Here is an 18870-nt window from a genome sequence, read left to right on the forward strand (position 1 = left end):
AAACTGAACTTCAAGCTACGGAAACGCTACTGGTAGACCTCCGTAGTGTTAATGCCAATAAAATACAGGTGCGGTTGTTCCGCAATAAAATACCTGGCCGCCAGTTACGATTACAGACGCTAGTAGTATTGTTGCAAATGAGCAATTTTTTTGAAGCAGGGGTATGTAAAAAGACGAGGAAGCAGACATAATCTGTACTAAATTTTCGAGGGTGAAGTCTGAATAGAAGCTCTGCTTATTTTCGGGACAAAACGGTATTCGTAATAAAGTAAATGAGTCTGGTACCAGAGTTAGTTGTAGAGGGTAAAAGCTGTAGAGGACAACAGAGATTGGAGTATATTGAAAAAAAAAAAAAAAAAGTAATTGAGACGTAGGGTGCAAGTGCTCCTCTTGGATGAAGAGGCTGGCTCAAGAGAAGAATTCGTGGCGGACCGGTTTAACCTGCCAGAACACTAATGACTAAAAGAATATAATTGACTAAATAGCTGTGCAACTAAGGGCCAAACATATAAAATAATAATAAAAAAAAGATCGTCGTGAGTTGGGTGTGTGGAGAGCTAGAGTTGCGCGAGCGCGGACTCACTCTCCCTAGCGAGCAGATCCTCGTCGTAGTCGTCAGCGTCTGCGGGCTCCCCTGCTGCGGCTTCTGGGCTGCCGGGGCTTCGCGGCGGCGGCGGCGGCGGCGGCGTGGTGGCTGGGGGCTGCGGCTGCAGCTGCAGCTGCTGCGGGGCCGGCGCGAAGTCGCGGTGGTGGCGCGACCTCTGCACACACACAAACATCAGCCGCAATGTAGCAGCTGTACAACACTCGTACACCACCTTCCTCCTCTCTACCTGTAACCCAACAACTACGAGGGCTGTTCAACAAGTAATACAACACGTATTTTCCTCAGTCAGTTTCGGTTGAAAAATGCGAAATTTGCTGTGGGACATCATGGAATATTCACTCTTCAGCCCCTTAATTTCTTTGAGATGGCACTATACGTACTCTTCAAAATGGCATCTCTAATGGAGGTGCAATCCGAGCAAAGAGAGCTCTTGTTGAATTTATTTTGGCGGAAAACCAGAACATCTCAGATATTCATAGGCTTTTGTACACAGTGAACAAAAGCACGATGAGTCGCTGGGCGAGGCGTCCGCCGTCACAACAAGAACGCACTAACCTGTCCGATGTCCCGCGTACTGGCTAGCCGTACGCGGCTGTGACTCCTACAGTGTTGGCACTTACGGTCATTCTCACTAGAGGTAATCGACGGATCACAGTTATATACCTTGCTGCAAAACTGGACATATCTGTTGGTACTGCTGACACACTCGTTCACCTACTGAGGTACTAAAATATGTGTGCCCGTTGGCTTTCTCGCCGCTTGTGCGTTACGACGCTGATCGTGACAATTTTTTGTAGAACATCGGCACAGCTGATGAAACGAGTTCATCACTTCGAACCGGAAACACAACGGCAATCCATGGAGTGCCGTCACGCTAACTCTCCTCTGGAACGTTCAACCCTCAGCCAATAAAGTCATGGCGTCTTTCTTCTTGGACACTGTAGGAGTTATTCTGCTTTATGTCCTCGCAACTAAGTGGTATGAGCTAAGTGTTAAGTCAGGAAATTGATTGAAGGAACTACTTCAGCAGGTCTGTAGCCACAAGAATGCAAACGTACTTCTCCTTCTCATCCGAGAGGAGCTCACAAATCTTCATTGAACTCTTCCTCCTCATCCCCCTTAAAGCCAGCATCTCTTCCCTTCCGACTTCTTTATGCTAGGCCCAATGAAGGATCACTTCGAGGGAAACAGCACGTGAGTGATGGGGAGGTTATTGATGGTGCAAGATGTTGGCACCGATGTGGACCAGTAGCATGGTTCCATGCTGGCATACAAGCCCTCCCAGTAAGGTGGCGCAAAACCGTCACATTGAACGGAGATTATGTTGAAGTATAAGGTTTTGTAGTCAAAATAGTGGGGAATAATATGGTGTATTGGCATTCTGAATAAAATCAACGTGCTTTCAGGAAAAAAAATGTATTGCATTACTTGCTGAACCCCCGTCTTATCTAACTTGCACGATTTTTCCAAGGCTGACTCACTTCTGTCCTTCAACTAAGTCTGAAAGTGGTGTGCCACATTCATTATTTTCATTAATACAATTATTTCGCATGTTATAAATATGCAGGTACACTGGAAAGATACGCGCTGTGCCGAGTTCTCAGTACCTGCAAAGATAATAGCCTTTCGGACGTTTGGAAATTTGGATGACAGACACTCTCTGAGTTTCCGGATCTATGAGCCAATGAGATTAAAGCACGGAGACTTGAGTTGTTGTCAGGTCTTCGAAAAAAGCACTGGAGTAACGAATTCACGGTATCCACATACTGATGGCTCCAGTATGCTAATATCGATACATCTGACTCTGTGCGTGAAGTGCATATGGGGCCTGAAGGCAACATACTGAAATGTCGAAACTGGTGGCCGGCCCCTTGTGGCCGAGCGGTTCTAGAAGCTTCAGTCCGGAACCGCGCTGCTGCTACGGTCGCAGGTTCGAATTCTGCCTCGGCCATGGATGTGTATGGTGTCCTTAGGTTAATTATGTTTAAGTAGTTTTAAGTCTAGGGGACTGATGACCTCAGAAGTGCTTAGAGCTATTTGAACCATTTTAACCGAAACTGGTTGTCAAAATAAAACCAAATAACTTCTGTAAACGTATGGCTGTTTGGCGATTTTCTTTGATTAATATTTGACCAGCCGTTGTCCCATGGTCCACAATGGATCAACAGAGCAAAAATGTTTGCTATTAAAAACAGTCTTGATCACAATTTATTTATTACGGTGACCAGTTTCGACCACTACTGTGGCCATCTTCACACCTACAAGTCGTATACAAAGCTTTAATTAGAGGGCTACATACATTAAAGAAAATACATAAAGTTATAAAGCTATAAAATGATGAACTACGAATGAGTAAGAACCTCTTCTGCTGGAGAATCACTACTGAAAAACCAGTGCAGGTCTTACTATATTTTAAGGCTTCTTAATCGTCAATAGCTGTTAAATAAGCTAAGTTTATTGTGTGTTTATTTTTATTTCTTGACAATGTTCTTTTAACTAAGAAACGTTACATTGTTATTCGACTTATAACTCATTGGTTAGTAATCACATCATGCCGTCAGAAGTGGGCGGAGCTTCCAATATATATAGTAAGACGTGCACTGGTTTCTCCAGTAGTGATTCTCCAGCAGAAGGAGGTTCTTACTCATTGGTAATTTATCGTTTTATAGCTTTATAACTTCATGTATTTTCGTTAATGTATGTAGCCCTCTAATTAAAGCTTTGTATACGACTTGTAGGTTCAAAAGGCTCTGAGCACTATGCGACTTAACTGCTGAGGTCATCAGTCGCCTAGAACTTAGAACCAATTAAACCTAACTAACCTAAGGACATCACACACATCCATGCCCGAGGCACGATTCGAACCTGCGACCGCACGGGTCGCTCGGCTCCAGACTGTAGCACCTAGAACCGCACGGCCACTCCGGCCGGCCGACTTGTAGGTCTGAAGATGACCACAGTAGTGGTCGAAACCGGTCACCATAATAAATAAATTGTGATCAAGACTGTTTTTAAGCGTAAATATTTGTAACACATTGATCACTGTCACTCCCATAATGAATTCAAAAGTAATTTAGAGAAAAAATATGTGGTACGCCTATAAATGCGCAAAGGTGAAGCTGCAGAGACGGCTGTCGCTTCTGGCACGCCTCATATGACGGACGCAGGCTCGCGACTACCACACAAACACAATTCTGCTTGACAGCGCGACAACGCAAAGGCGGATGAAATACGTCAGAGGCGGCTGCGGCAGCGCACTGGGAGCAAAGTGCCGGCGCGTCGCAGGTGGCGCCTTATAATGCGGCCGGGTTGTCAGCTAGTTGAGGTGGGCGCCAACAGGGCGCTGGGCCAAATTAAACGCCAAGTTGCGCGCGACGGCGGCGTCGTGCGGCGCTGTGTCGCCAGCCTTAATACTCCGCGGCGAGGCGGTTCTTCCCCGCGTCTGCTCGCGGCGCCCGGAATGGCTAATGCGCCCGAGACCAGGTGCGCCCGCGGCCAATAAGGCGGCGCCGACGGCTCTCGCACGGCGACGGCGGGCAGGCAAGGGTACGTGCGCAAACTCGCCCCAGGGGAAACTCGCTCCGTACAGCACTGCGCCGCGCCGTAGCGTCCCGTTTAGGGCGCGGCCCACGGTGTGTCGCTGTGTTTACCGACTGCGGCCGCTGCTCGTTGCGCGTCGCGTTTAATCAACCGGCGAGCACCCGAGTTGGCTCTCCTGACGAAACTTCACCGTTTAGTAAAACGGCGCTGGCGAAACGACTCGACAGTCAGATGAACAAAATTCCTATCTACCACGGCGGCGAGCTCTTACGGGAACTGCCATTATGCTGTGCAAGAAGACTCAAGTTCCCCTACACCTGTATACTTATTTTACACACAGAACCTAGCTGCTGGATTATCGAAATGGAGAAAAAGTTAAAAATATGTTGTTTTAGGTGATAAACAGTCCAAGCTGACACACCATCACCATCTACATCTACGTACATACTGTGGTGTCACCGCCAGACACCACACTTGCTAGGTGGTAGCCTTTAAATCGGCCGCGGTCCGTTAGTATGCGTCGGACCCGCGTGTCGCCACTTCAGTGACTGCGGACCGAGCGCCGCCACACGGCATGTCTAGTCTAGAGAGACTCCCTAGCACTCTCCCCCAGTTGTACAGCCGACTTTGCTAGCGATGGTTCACTGTCTATATACGCTCTCATTTGCAGAGACGACAGTTTAGCATAGCCTTCAGCTACGTCATTTGCTACGACCTAGCAAGGCGCCATATTCAGTTACTGTTCTGAACAGATAATATTGTGAATCATGTACCGTCAAGAGCGACGTTCATCATTAATGAATTAAAGTTAAGTACGAAAGTAATTACGTCCACTTTGTGAATTCTTATTCCTTGTCATGTTCCAGACCTTACGTCAGTATAGGTCTTCCCTCCTCACGCCAGCCAGCGTGCATTTCGGCCTCCTCTAGCAACACTGTGTTGGATCTTCAGCCAACACTACACATACTCTACAAGCCAACGTATGGCGCATGGCGGAGAGTACCCTGTACCACTACCAACCGTTTCCTTTTCTGTTCCAATAGCAAACAATGAGTGGAAAAGCGACTGTCTATATGACTCCGTATGAGCCCTAATTTCTCTAACTTTGTCTTCATAGTCTTTGCGCAAAATGTACGTTTGTGGCACCAGAATCGTTCCGTCGTCAGCTCCAAATGCCACTTTTCTAAATGTTGACAATATTGCTCTCCGAAAAGAACGTCGGCTTCACTCCAGTGATTCCATGTTATTTCCCGAAGCATATCCGTAACACTTGCGCATTATGCGACTCTGCCGGTAACAAATCTGACACCTCGCCTCTGGAATGGTTCGATGTCCTTCTTTAATTCGGCCTGGTGCAGATCCCAAACACTCGGACAGTCGTCAAGAACAGCTTGCACACTCCTTTACAGGTGAGCCACACTTTCCTGAACTTCTCCCAATAAGGGGAAGTCTACCATTCGTCTTCCCTGCTACAGTCTACATGCACATACCATTTCGTATTGCTTTGCAACTTTACGCCTAGACATTCCATCGACATGACTGTGACAAGCAGATTAACGGTGTTCAAAATGGTTCAAATGGCTCTGAGCTCTACTGGACTTAACATCTGAGGTCATCAGTCCCCTAGAACTTAGAACTAATTAAACCTAAGTAAACTAAGGACATCAGACACATCCATGCCCGAGGCAGGATTCGAACCTGCGACCGAAGCGGTCGCGCGGTTCCAGACTGAAGCGCCTAGAATCGCTAGGCCACACCGGCCGGCATTAACGCTGTGCTCCAACGTTGTGGGTTTCTTTTTTCTACTCATCTGCATTAACTTGCATTTTCCTACATTTAGAGTTAGTTACCATTCATCACACCAACTACAAATTTTGTCTACGTCATCTCGGATTTTCCTAGAGTCACTCAATGACGACACCTTCCCATACACCACAGCATATGGTGGCAGATGGGAGTGACAATAAATGGAAAATGCGCTTAAGGTCTCTCCCATAAGCTACCGCTCCGACTGTCGGCTTGGAGTGCGAGAATAGTGTGTGAAGGGAGAAATATCCCCAATTTTGACGAGACGCCATCAGAAGGAAGAAGGAGCGGCGGGGGGTGGGGCACTCGGGTGAGGGGGGGGGGGCACTTGCTCCTCCTGGAATCTGAGGCTACAGACTTCCTTGTTCATTACAAAAGTCTCACGTACTTCTAGCAATGATTGTCTGCGTTTATATATAACCACTGATATAGGAATGACGATAATAACTGCGATACTGTGGCCTTAACAGCTGTGAATAGGCTGAATTTGGGAGTCACGCTGTTCACGGATTTTTGCGCCGTTCACTTGGCACGGCTGCGGCTTGGACGCTGTCCTGCAGCCAAAGTGCGTGAGAACCTTTATGTAACAAAACCGAAATAGCACCTCAAATCAGTTTAAAAAAATTATTGGCCTTTGGCGTTAGCCGTTTAGCCTGGGAAGTAAGTAATTAAAATCGTTATTCAATATCATATACGCAAAACAGACGTGTCAAATAATGCAGCTTAAACTTCACGATACGTTTCCTGCAACTGAAAGATATTTTTTCATTTCACTGCTTGGAATATCATAATAACAGCGAGCAATAAAATTCACAGTCCTCTGTACATATAGCGTCAGGATATGCGAACCCCTTGTCCTATTAAGTATCCGAAAGCTAGCGGACATTAACATGGGGTGTGTCCACCCTTCGTGTCTATGATGGCATGAATTCTGCTGTTGACACTTTTGCGAGGTGTCTGAATGTCTGAGGAGTAGCAGCCCATTCTTCTTCAAAAGCTAACCTACAGAAGGTACGTTGAACGTATTCGCAATTGAAAATAATGAACGTCATCAGCTGTAGAATGGAATGACGACAATCAAAATTTGTGGTGGAGCAGTACTCAAACCCGGGTTTCCGGCTTATCGCGTGCGGTCGCAGTACTATTTGGATATCCGTGCACGACTCAATTCCAGATCCAAACTTCCATATGTCGTCAACCATGCGTCTACGACCTGGACTCTTATATACATTATGTATATTGCCGTTCAGGTCAGAAGTAGTAATTGAACTACAGAAGGTAGTGGTGTTCTTATGTAAATCTGCATTCTATCGCGGCCGTTGTCACTAAAGTTAAAATCTTCTGGATTGTTAGGCCCCGTCATATTTCCTCTAAAATAATCGACGTTTCCACCCCTCTACTGAGATCTTCTTCAGGATGTTTCTGTGTCCACTATTGCTAGAACACTGTCAGAGCTTTAGTAATGTCCTTGTCTGGAGCGAAGTCGGCGTTGGGACTCATGCCCTAAGGCGTTCCATAGATTTCAGGTCGGAACTCTGGACAGGCTTGTCCATGTCAGGAATGTTATTGATCATAAACCGTCACCTAGCCTTATGAAAGGGCGCATTGTTGTACTGATTCAAACAGTCACCGTCTTCGAATTGTTTCTGCACTGTATCCACTACACAATGGTGTAAAAAGCGTTCATATCCTTTCGCAGTCAGAGTTTTCTTAAGCAGAGTCAAGGACTACACCATAACCACGAAAAACACACCCATGCTTTAACACCACATCTGTATTTCTCACTTGTATTTCTCTGTCACTCCACCAACAGTCGAGATCGGCAGCTTTAGAAAGACGGATTTGGTAATCAGGAGAAATCCAACGAATAATCCATGTCCAAAGTCGCTGAGAACTCCAGGGTGACCCATTCTGCTGCTCCTACTTCTCTATTGATAACAAAATATACTGCTGGGTCCACCTCCCGTGATATCTAGTGCTGAATCCCGCATTATATACGGATGTCTGTGATACGACAGAAGGCCCCTGCCAGGCATACTACACTTAAGACACCCCTGTGTACCATATAACATACACAAGCACTTGCAGGCGCAACCAAGAGGAAAACAATTCTTCTAAACAAACAGAACTTGCTAGAGACTAATGCGAACCTTTTTTTGCAGAGGTCGCCTCACAGATGCAGGGAAAGTTGGAGTACTCCGCCGGCCTCCGCCGGCTTTATAAGGCCAGCGCAGCAGCAGTACAGCCAGTTCCCCGCCGAGCTGGGACCAGCTCCGACAGATCTCACCGCCACTCTTGATGAATGGTCGTCTGCAAGTTATTTGTTTTTGTGTGTATATAGTGATGGTTCGAGAAGTGTAATTCAGTTTCAATAAACGGCATTATACTGAGTGTTCTACAATACTGAGTATTCTCCAGTCCGGGTACTGTTGACGAGGTAGCTTATGAAGTCCGAGGGACACTGCAAGGACAGATAGCCCCTCATCTGTGGACGTCACCAATATCTGTCTTTCCCATCAACATTGTCCACGTGTCTTTTCAAGTTGGATTCTATCTGACGGCCTGTTGTATATGGGGATCTCGCTCGTGTTAATATTTCTCTCCCTTTCCATCTATGTGGTTGCTATATAGCTGCGTGTTTGGGAAACCGAGTGGTACTGATGTTGCAGATACGTATGATATGTATCTCAAAGACCTTTGATACAAGGAGGTGCCAACGGTACACAAAAGACAGCGTCGTCTCATATGGCTCAAAAATACTAAGTAGTGTTCCACATCACCACATGGACATTAGAAGAACGTCTAATAAATATACAGGAAGGAATTCGTTGCAATTGTGGAACACGGGGCGCCCTACTCACTTTTCGTTTAGCCATGAGAGAAAAGCTTGAGGTTCAACAGATCAATCTTGATCGCTTTCAGAGGCACAGATCGAGTGTTCGATAACATTAGCTGCAACAGGCTTGAGCCATGACGGCTCGTCTCGATCCATCGTTGCTTTCATGTCTTTGGTTAGACGTCTCGTGTTGTGGTTGTGTGGCTCTCGGCGTTGAAGACGAGTGTAGTGAAGTGGATTTGACGGAGGAGCGAGCGCACCGAGTCGGGCGAAACCGCTGAAAAGGAAGCGTGCGCTACTGGGCATGTTGCACGCCGGTGGTAGCTCCGCGGCCTGTGCGGGCTGGAAGCACTATGCAGTGGTCGCTGTCGTGGTGGCCGTGACGTACTTTGGTTGCACGTTGGCCGACGAGTAAGACTGATTTTGTGGGCCTTCTGTTTGTCCATTATAGCCAAATTTTCGGTAACGAAGCTGATCTTCTGGAAGCGAAGGTATGGCTACCCCGCATCCTGCATCCAACCATTTTAATTGCTCCCTGCTGCACGCGTATAGTCAGCGCGACTGAGGCCTGCACTGAGACTGTATTTTAAAAGACTGCCTGCACCTGCTTCGGCTCCGGTTATGCGTAATGTCACGAGGTTAAGCCTGCATGTGAGCGATTTATTTTAAATTCATGCCCTTACTTTTAATGAAATTGATGGAAATCTTAGTGTGTCCTACTATTGCCCACGTGGAGTGTGAAGTTCAAACACTGGTTGCATCACTGTGAGGCTGTTCTGCTGCGTGTAACTCACCTCTTATTTGCTAATGGTCTCACTGCTGGAACGGTGGTAAACTGTAATATATTCTTCTGGTCCAGACGGTATACCAATTAGGTTTCTTTCGTAGTATGCTGATGCATTAGCTCCATAATTAACTTCGCTCGACGAAAGATCCGTACCCAAAGACTGGAAAGTTGCACAGGTCACACCAGTATTCAAGAAAGGTAGTAGGAGTAATCCACTAAATTACAGGCCCACATCGCTAACGTCGATATGCAGCAGGATTTTGGAACGTATATTGTGTTCAAACATTATGAATTACCTCTAAGAAAACTCTTATTCACATGTAGTGTTGAGTGCTATTGACAACCGATTTCAGATTGATTCCGTATTTCTGGATTTCCGGAAGGCTTTTGACACGGTACCACACAAGCGACTCGTAGTGAAATTGCGCGCTTATGGAATATCTTCTCAGTTATGTGACTGGATTTGTGATTTCCTTTCAGAGAGGTCACAGTTCGTAGAAACTGACGGAAAGTCATCTAGTAAAACAGAAGTGATTTCTGGCTTTCCCAAAGGTAGTGTTATAGACCTTTTGCTGTTCCTTATCTATATGAACGATTTGGGAGACGATCTGAGCAGTCGTCTTCTGTTGTATGCAGATGATGCAAAGTCATCAGTAGATCAAAACAATCTGCAAAACGATTTAGAAAAGATATCTGAATGGTGCGAAAAGTGGCAGTTGCACTAAATAGGCCGGTCGGAGTGGCCGTGCGGTTCTATGCGCTACAGTCTGGAACCGAGCCACCGCAATGGTCGCAGGTTCGAATCCTGCCTCGGGCATGAATGTGTGTGATGTCCTTAGGTTAGTTAGGTTTATTTAGTTCTAAGTTCTAGGCGACTGATGACCTCAGAAGTTAAGTCGCATTGTGCTCAGAGCCATTTGAACCATTTTTTCTCACGAAATTTCAATCACCAGCTTTCTCCTCCGAATGCGAAAATATTTTGTTGACATCGACCTACATAGGGAGAAACAATCACTACTATAAAGTAAGGAAATCAGGGCTCGTACGTATAGGTGTTCATTCTTTCCGCGCGCTATACGAGATTTGAATAATAGAGAATTGTGAAGGGGGTTCGATGAACCCTCTGCCAGGCACTTAAATGTGATTTACAGAGTATTCATATAGATGTAGATGTAGATGATGCTTAATTTGCTTTGTTTTAAGTTTTGGAATTTTACGTGCAGCGTACCGCGCTGCATTGCAGGTCCTGTTACATTGTAATCTCAATTTTTGTACAATTATTGTGAAGTCTACTCAGCAGATTAATCGCATTTTGTTGCTTTTGTGAGCTCATTCATGTTACTGAGGTCTCAAGATAGTAAGCCCCAGGTATTTCGGGAGAATTTTTAAGTTTATATCACTCTCAAGCATAGTGGCCTTTCGCAAGGTTTTGCTAATGAAAATTTAAATTTACACTGTAGTTCAAATTTAGCCTAGCCCTCTGTGCAGTTAACGTAAGTTTTTCCCTGTACCTCGACTAATAAGTTTTTGCATCCTAGTTGTATGTCCTTGCTTGTGCGGGGATACCATGCTTGCATTAATCGTCCACGCTTGGGTCGCTGAGGGGGTTGCGCTACGCAGTCCGAACACCTGCAGTCTGCAAGAGACACTTAGACACTGGGCGAAGACACACCTTGTCGTGTTTGATCATACCAGGGGCTCCGTCTGTATATTGTGCCTGTTGCAACTAGTCCACGCTACTGAGAGGCAATTTTAATTTTCTTCATTGGTATTTGAAACTGGCCTTGGGCCTTTAATATTTAAGGTACTAACCAAAACTTTAGCTTCCACGTTCCATGATGTTGCTTACTACACTATCTCACATTCTTGTATGTGGTCTGTTACTGTGTTGATGAATATTTTTATGCATATATTCTTCCACTGGTAAGATGTTGTTCTGGTTCTTACTTGTCTAGGGCAATATTGTTGGTCAATTGTTAATTATTCTTATAAATTTGATCCAGTTAAATTTCTCAAACGATGCAACTTTTTTATTTATCTAGTTGTGCCTCAGCGGCTGGTTCCACGCAGTAAGTGAACTTGACTTTTTCTTTTCTTTTTCTTTTTTCTTTTTAGGAAAGAAACTGTGATGTATATTTTTATTGTACGAATTAACAAACATGTGAACTTGATTTTGATTTCATGGTCGATCGGCTGCTCATAAGCCACACATCGCGCCAGTAAATGCGAAACGACGTCTCGCTTGGTGTAAGGAGCATAAACATGGGACGATTGAACAGCGGAGAAACTTTGTGTGGAGCGACGAATCACGATACACAATGTGACGATCCGATGGCAGGATGTGAGTATGGCGACTGCCAAGTGAGCATCTGCCAGTGTGTGTAGTGCCATCATTAAAATTCGGAGGCGGTGGTGTTATGGTGTGGCCGTGTTTTTCATGGAGAGGGTTTGCACCACTTGTTGTTTTGCGTGGCACTATCATTGCACAAGCCTACATTGATGTTTTCAGTACCTTCTTGCTTCCCACTGTTGAAGCACAATCCGGGGATGGTGACTGCATCTTTCAACACGATCGAGCAACCGTTCATAATGCACGGCCTGTGGCGGAATGGTTACACGACAGTAACATCCCTGTAATGGACTGGTCTGCACAGACTCCTGACCTGAATCCCATAGACAACCTTTGGGATGTTTTGGAACGCCTACTTCGTGCCAGACCTCACCGACCGACATCGATACCTCTCCTCAGTGCAGTACTCGGTGAAGAAAGGGGAGCTATTCCTCAAGAAACCTCAGCACTTGGCTGAACGTATGCCTGCGAGAGTGGAAGCTGTCTTCAAGGCTAAGGTTGGTTCAAATGGCTCTATGGGACTTAACATCTGTGGTCATCAGTCCCCTAGAACTTAGAACTACTTAAACCTAACTAACCTAAGGACATCACACACATCCATGCCCGAGACAGGATTCGAACCTGCGACCGTACCGGTCCCGCGGTTCCAGACTGAAGCGCCTAGAACCGCACGGCCACACCGACCGGCCACGGCTAAGTGTGGGCCAACACCAAATTGACTTCCAGCATTAGGGCGCCACGAATTTGTAAGTCATTTTCAGCCAGGTGCCCGGATACTTTTGATCATATAGTGTATAAAGTGCTGGAGGTAGACTGTTCGATCCACTGACGGCAGTATCTGAGGCCATCGCTGTTACCAAACATTCTGCGGCGATGCAGTTTCATTATAGTTTATGGAATCGGTAAAAAACATGAGTTGTGGATGGAAAAACAGAAGCCAGATGCAGATATTGCTACAGGCTGTGTCTTTATGCTCTGACGTCGCGACTTGGCCAGCATCTCAGTGGATGTTAGGCATGTCCATAGACAAATAAACATCTGGTTACGTCATATTCTGTAAGAAGAAAGAAACAGAGGCCGTTGCCCATACCATCGTCTTCTCTTTCATCTACAACCACTGTGGATCCAGTATTTTACATGAGCATTCGTTATGGACAGCAACAAGGAATCTCCCCAATATTGAGTGGATACTGTAAGGTATGCAATGAAAAGTTCGTTGCTGTTACAACAAACGAAATTCGAAATATGTTGGTTGCAGGCAACACTTCATATCAACGATATCCGCATATAGCCAGCGCACATGAGACGGCACTCAGAATCAACCGTTCAGTCCAAAAGATAATGAACTTTTGAAGCGCAGCCGTGATACCAATGGAATACTGGATGCTAAGAGGAAAGAGAAATACGGCATAGCAGCTCTCACAGTTAAACTTTCATCTCTAATAACATGAACTGCTGTAGGAGTTTGGTTTGATAACTTGTTAACGAACAGGAAGCTATGCTGCTAACAACTGTCTCGATATGCAGGTGGACACGGCTGTGAACACCGGCGTGTTAGAGGATGAGGGATAGTAGGAACTGGAAGAGACTTTACAGTTAATGAAGCCTTTGGATGGAGCCATAACGCGAACGAAAGCAGACAATAACGTTTTGTCTGAAATATATGAATTTTTTACTGTTAATTCAGATAATGTATACGCAGTGCTGATGGAGGCCAACCAGTTATAAAAACTGCTGTGAAACGTAGGAAGGAGCTTAAGTGCAAAACTATCCATGCGGTAGCAAACTTCCTTCACCGACGGTATAAGGTAGGAGATGTTATTGCAAATGAGGAAAGTCGAGCAGTTGACTTCGTAACAACACCGAGGAATTTCCTTTGACTTGGTTTCGGAATTGTCAGGGCAAATCTAGCAGAATTTCAAGCTGATGTTGCCTTCTTTTCGACAGACTGTCTCTGGCTTGCTGCTGATCAATTGTCTCCATCTAGCTGGTAGTGAGGATTTTGCACTAAGCAACCTTTGCGCCCTTTGGCATCCAGGAATTTTTACTGTACCAGTAACATCGACTGCAGCAAAACGCAACTGGCTTGCTCATGGTCGGCTCCACATAAAAGTCGGAAATGGCTTGACTCCAGTACGGACAGGAAAACTGATGTCAGTGCAGTGGAATGTCAGGTACTACTCTGATCCAGCAGATATACAAGAAGATGCCCTTCATTCGTATAGTATATTACAAACTGTGCCAACGACTTCGTGACAAGTGCTCTCGGTTCAGTGTCTGGAGAAGTGATACTATCTTTTGTTTGCTGCAGTTGTGTCTTCAGGTGTAAAACTGTCTCCTGGAATGAAGAAAACAAACTGTTTAAATAACACTTTTGTATTTAAAATAATTACCTCACGCAATAACTGTAAATTCTGTCCCTAATATATAGAATATGAGCCCTACAAATGACTTGTTTTACTGATAGAAGTGTGGCTTCTTGGTGAAACATTGTACATCGTATTATCTAAACGAAATCCTACGTTGCCACATTTCAACAATCTTGTCCGCCTCCTTAGCCGAATGGTCAACGTGATGTAATCTCCTGCGACGGACCCAGGTTCAGATCCCGGTACTTGCAGGGATTTTTCCTTGATGGGAGAACTGGCTTTTGGTGCATTCACCCTCGTGACGCCAGTGTTAAAAGTTCATTATTTTTGTACGCCCTAAGTTTCACGCTGAAAATTAGTTGTGCACAAGAAAATGGGCTTAAAGCCCGAAAAACATGGCGTATAAAAATAAGTTTTGTGAAACGAAGTAAATAAATGTATTGTATAGTTCAGATAACAGTTTTTTATTTTGTTATTATACTCTCTCCACTTCAGCCTATTGTATCACTTCATCCCCGTTGTTGAACGGTAATAAACAAAATTTTTGTTTTAAACCAACCGGTTAAACCATTGGTTCGTCTCTGCTATAGCTATAGAAGAATCACAATCTTCTCATTGGGTAGAATGAATCATAGGATATTAAATATAGTGTGGCAGGGATGTTTTTGGTCTCCATTATTATTTAATTTGTATATGCAAATTGCAATGAAGGAATTGTAGGAAACCAGCAGCAGAGTAATAAGAATTAATAGAAAATGATTCAAAACCACCCATTTTGGAGATCCCATTACCTTATTGGCAGAAAAGAAGGCGAACTACAGAAAGTGCTCTTCCAGATGAATAAGATATTAACAGAGAAGTGAGAAATCAAGGTCGACAGAAACAAAAGAACTGTGAAGTACATAAGAGATGGGAAAAAGAATGCATTCCTCCACCTAGACGGCGAAAAGTTGGCATAACTTACCTTCAGGTTCGTCGCAAGCTGTATGACAGAAGATAGGAGAAATACAACAGATAACGGATAATCGAGGCAAAAGAATCACTTCTTCACATAATAACGTTAGTGCCATGAAACAGAGTGTCATTGACTATCACGAAACGATTCTTAATATTAAGTTTTGGAGAGTATGTCCGTTTGGGTCATCAACTTGGACGCTGATGAAGGCGAAAAGGATATACTGCGAGCTTTCGAGTTGTGGTCTTCGACAACAAAAAGATACCATTGATTGACAGTCTGAACGAAGAAATGTAAGAACAGGACAAACAAGGAATTTACTCAAAAAGAGTCTCTGCCCGAAAGAAGGACAAGGCTAGCTAGATTTAATGAATACTTGTTGTTAGTTTGGACAACTCCACATGGGCTAATTGGCACCATCTCAATGGTTACTTCGACAAGTATGTAGTTATATCCATTTAGATCACGCTTTATAATTTGTATGCTTATATTTAAAAGACGATCTGTATTTTTATAAGTTTGAAAAGTAAAAGAAAATATGTAAATAATAAAATGAAATTTGAAGGCACCTTCCCGAACACTAGCGACACTTGCAGACTAAAAGTTACATTTTGGTAACAAAAATAAAAAAAAGAGCTGTTAGTTAATGCCCCGATTAGCCAACGTTTAATTATTGGCAGAAGACCATATTTTATAATTTCTAAGCTTTTTGGTGAGTGTATTTGTAAAAATATTTTTTCATCTATTTCGTTCGTTAGTTTGTTGTTTTGTATCGAACGAATGACTCTCTTTATATTCCTTTCATCTTGCTTGCAGGCTTCTGATGCCGGCAGTGGCTGAGAGGTCGTAATAAATAAATAAATTTTGATAAGCTTTCTGGACGATATCATTCACAAAAAATTCACAATGACCGCGACTCATACAGGAAATTCATCTGCTTTATTAACAATATGATTTATTACCGTCACGCCAGACAAGTCTTCCTGTCGTAGATACTTAGTGTGAAGCCGGGGTGGAATGCTAGATGAAACTAATGAAATGGACGTAATACTACCGTGGAACTCTTTAATGAGTTAGAAAAACGTATTAGATGCTACATCAGGAAGGTCGAAACATGGTCCACGTTTAAAATTTTTATATACTAAACAATAACGCAGCGGACATAAAGCATTTCGCGTCGTATGCGTTACTGCTGGTGGCGAAATAGTTACAAAGGATCTGAAAGTAATGTATGAGAAGTGAATCTTCCAGGACTATAAACGAGCATGTATCTTGAGCGTCTTATTCCCATGCAGATTCGCTTTCACATCGAACGGCCTTCCGATATGGGGGAAGTGAAATACGGTTATGTGTTGTCAATTTCAGTGAAGAAGTATAGACGTTGTTCAGTGGAAAGTGTAAGCGATAGCGGTTAGCCGTGTTGGAGAGCTTTCTCCGACGCATAAATCTGTGTAGCAATGGAAGCAAAAGAACACGAAGGGGAAACGTTTTGGAAACCGCGGTAGCTAACACGAAATAAAGAACAGAACTCTAAGCTGGCAGTCTTCAAGCGGCACACTGCACGAAGTAACAGAGCGAAAAGAACATATCAGTGTTACAGAAATATTTTTATTATATTTCTGTTGTATGTCAAAGGATCACTTTCGAGATTTTCGTTCCTGAAATTGTCGATAAATCAACATCTGCAGTTGGTTAACAAGTTAGAACGTTCATCTGCGTGGCACGTGTGATATTTACGTAAAATATAAATAATAAACGCACGCAACCAGTCATTAAACATTTTTAATTACAAGGCTTTTCAGGAGCTTTACCGCATCAAGAGGTGGTAGTTTCGGTATATCTTTTCCGGGAAAATCAATAATTTCGAAATATCTGCAGCTCTGTACATCTTCGCTATGTACTGTTTACAGACTGCACCAGTGCTACTCGAGTCAGCCAACTGAAGATGCGACCGTAGCGGGAACGAAGCAGGTCACGTGACATACTTACAACCGCGTTCCAACTGGAATCAGTGAGCGGTATTACCTTCCACTGCAAGTGCCGGAATTGATCGCGAAAAATGTTTTCGCAGGCAGCAGCGGAGACCTGTTGTTAATGTTATTGACAGACGGATACAAAAAGGAGCTGATGAAAAGTATGACGGAAGTGCAATTAAACGTTGTAGTCTGTGGCGCAAGAAACGATAGGAGTGGTAAATGCCTGGAGGTTGTGGCAACGTAAATACTTCTCAGCTTCAATACTATTTATTAATAATACAACGCAGCCAAGCAGAGAGCATCAGCCTGCATAAAAAATAAGGAAATTATTCCTTGCGCTCAGCTACAGCAAACAATACACGAACAGTATATCTTACTTCCAGGCAGTTTAAAACTTTGTGCCGGACCGAGAATTGAACTCGGGACCTTTGCCTTTCGCGGGCAAGTGCTCTACCATCTGAACTACCCAAGCACGACTCACGTCCCGTCCTCACAGCTTTATTTCTGCCAGAACCTCGTCCCCTACCTTCCAAACTTTACAGAGGCGCTTCTGCGAATGTTGCAGAACTAGTACTCTTGAAAGCAAAGGTATTACGGAGACATGGCTTAGCCTCAGCCTGGGGGATGTTTCCAGAATGAGATTTTCACTCTGCAGCGGAGTGTGCGCTGATATGAAACTTGCTGGCAGATTAAAACTGTGTGCCGGACCGAGACTCGAACTCTGCACCTTTGCACACTCCGCTGCAGAGTGAAAATCTCATTGTGGAAATATCCCCTAGGGTCTGGCTTAGCAAGGTCTCCGCAATATCCTTTCTTCCAGGAGTGCTAGTTCTGCAAGGTTCGCAGGAGAGCTTCTGTAAAATTTGTAAGGTAGGAGACGAGGTTCTGGCAGAAGTAGAGCTGTAAGGACGGGGAGAGAGTCGTGCTTTGGTAGCTCAGTTGGTACAGCACTTGCCCGCGAAAGGCAAAGGTCTCGAGTTCGAGTCTCGGTCGGGCACACAGTTTTAATCTGCCAGGAAGTTTCATATCAGCGCACTCTCCGCTGCAGAGTGAAAATCTCTTCCATTATATCTTACATTAAAAGTCAACTTGACAAAAATGCGGATAGTTGCTTTATGGAGTGGGGAGGCATCATGTGCATAGGCGTACTGACTTCCCAATATATGAACACGCTACACTCAACGGTCATCGTTACTGTGACACTGTACTGCTTTCCCATGTGCGTCTTTTCAGGGCCGCATTCTGCCCTGGATGAAAATGCGCGACCGTGTCGAACAGCGCAGTTGAAGGAGCTCTTGTAGCGAGGGAATATTCGGCGAATGGGCTAGCTAGCCTGCTCGTTGGCGCTGACTTAAAACCCATAGAGCACATGTGATATGCGTCCAGATGCAACAACGAGCATCGAACAATTGTCAGCCGCGATGGGGGATGAATGGAACGTCGTACCAGAAGAGGTCTTTACTAACAAAGAGTCCCAATTGTTACAGTTCGGGTGTGTCACAGATTCCACGTCCCGAGTTGTCTGCGAGGCACTTTGCAAACCGGTGGTTGCTCCATAATGGTATGGGCTGTATTTACTTGGAACAGACTGGGTCCTTTGGTCAAAAGAACCGATCATTGACTGGAACTGCTTTGTTCCGCTAC

General features: G+C 44.6%; 1 protein-coding gene across 2 annotated transcripts in view; it reads right to left on the reverse strand.

Annotated features, from left to right (window-relative positions):
- LOC126366013 (follistatin-related protein 5-like) overlaps positions 1 to 18870 on the reverse strand; it is a 481840-nt gene that overhangs the window by 186532 nt on the left and 276438 nt on the right. For both annotated transcript variants that reach the window (XM_049970904.1, XM_050008870.1), the window contains exon 3: positions 584 to 761. In XM_049970904.1, the coding sequence (XP_049826861.1) occupies positions 584 to 761 (178 nt within the window). The remainder of the gene's footprint in view (positions 1 to 583; positions 762 to 18870) is intronic.

The sequence above is a fragment of the Schistocerca gregaria genome, chromosome 1 (genome assembly GCF_023897955.1).
Source record: "Schistocerca gregaria isolate iqSchGreg1 chromosome 1, iqSchGreg1.2, whole genome shotgun sequence".
NCBI classification, from domain to species: Eukaryota; Metazoa; Arthropoda; class Insecta; order Orthoptera; family Acrididae; genus Schistocerca; species Schistocerca gregaria.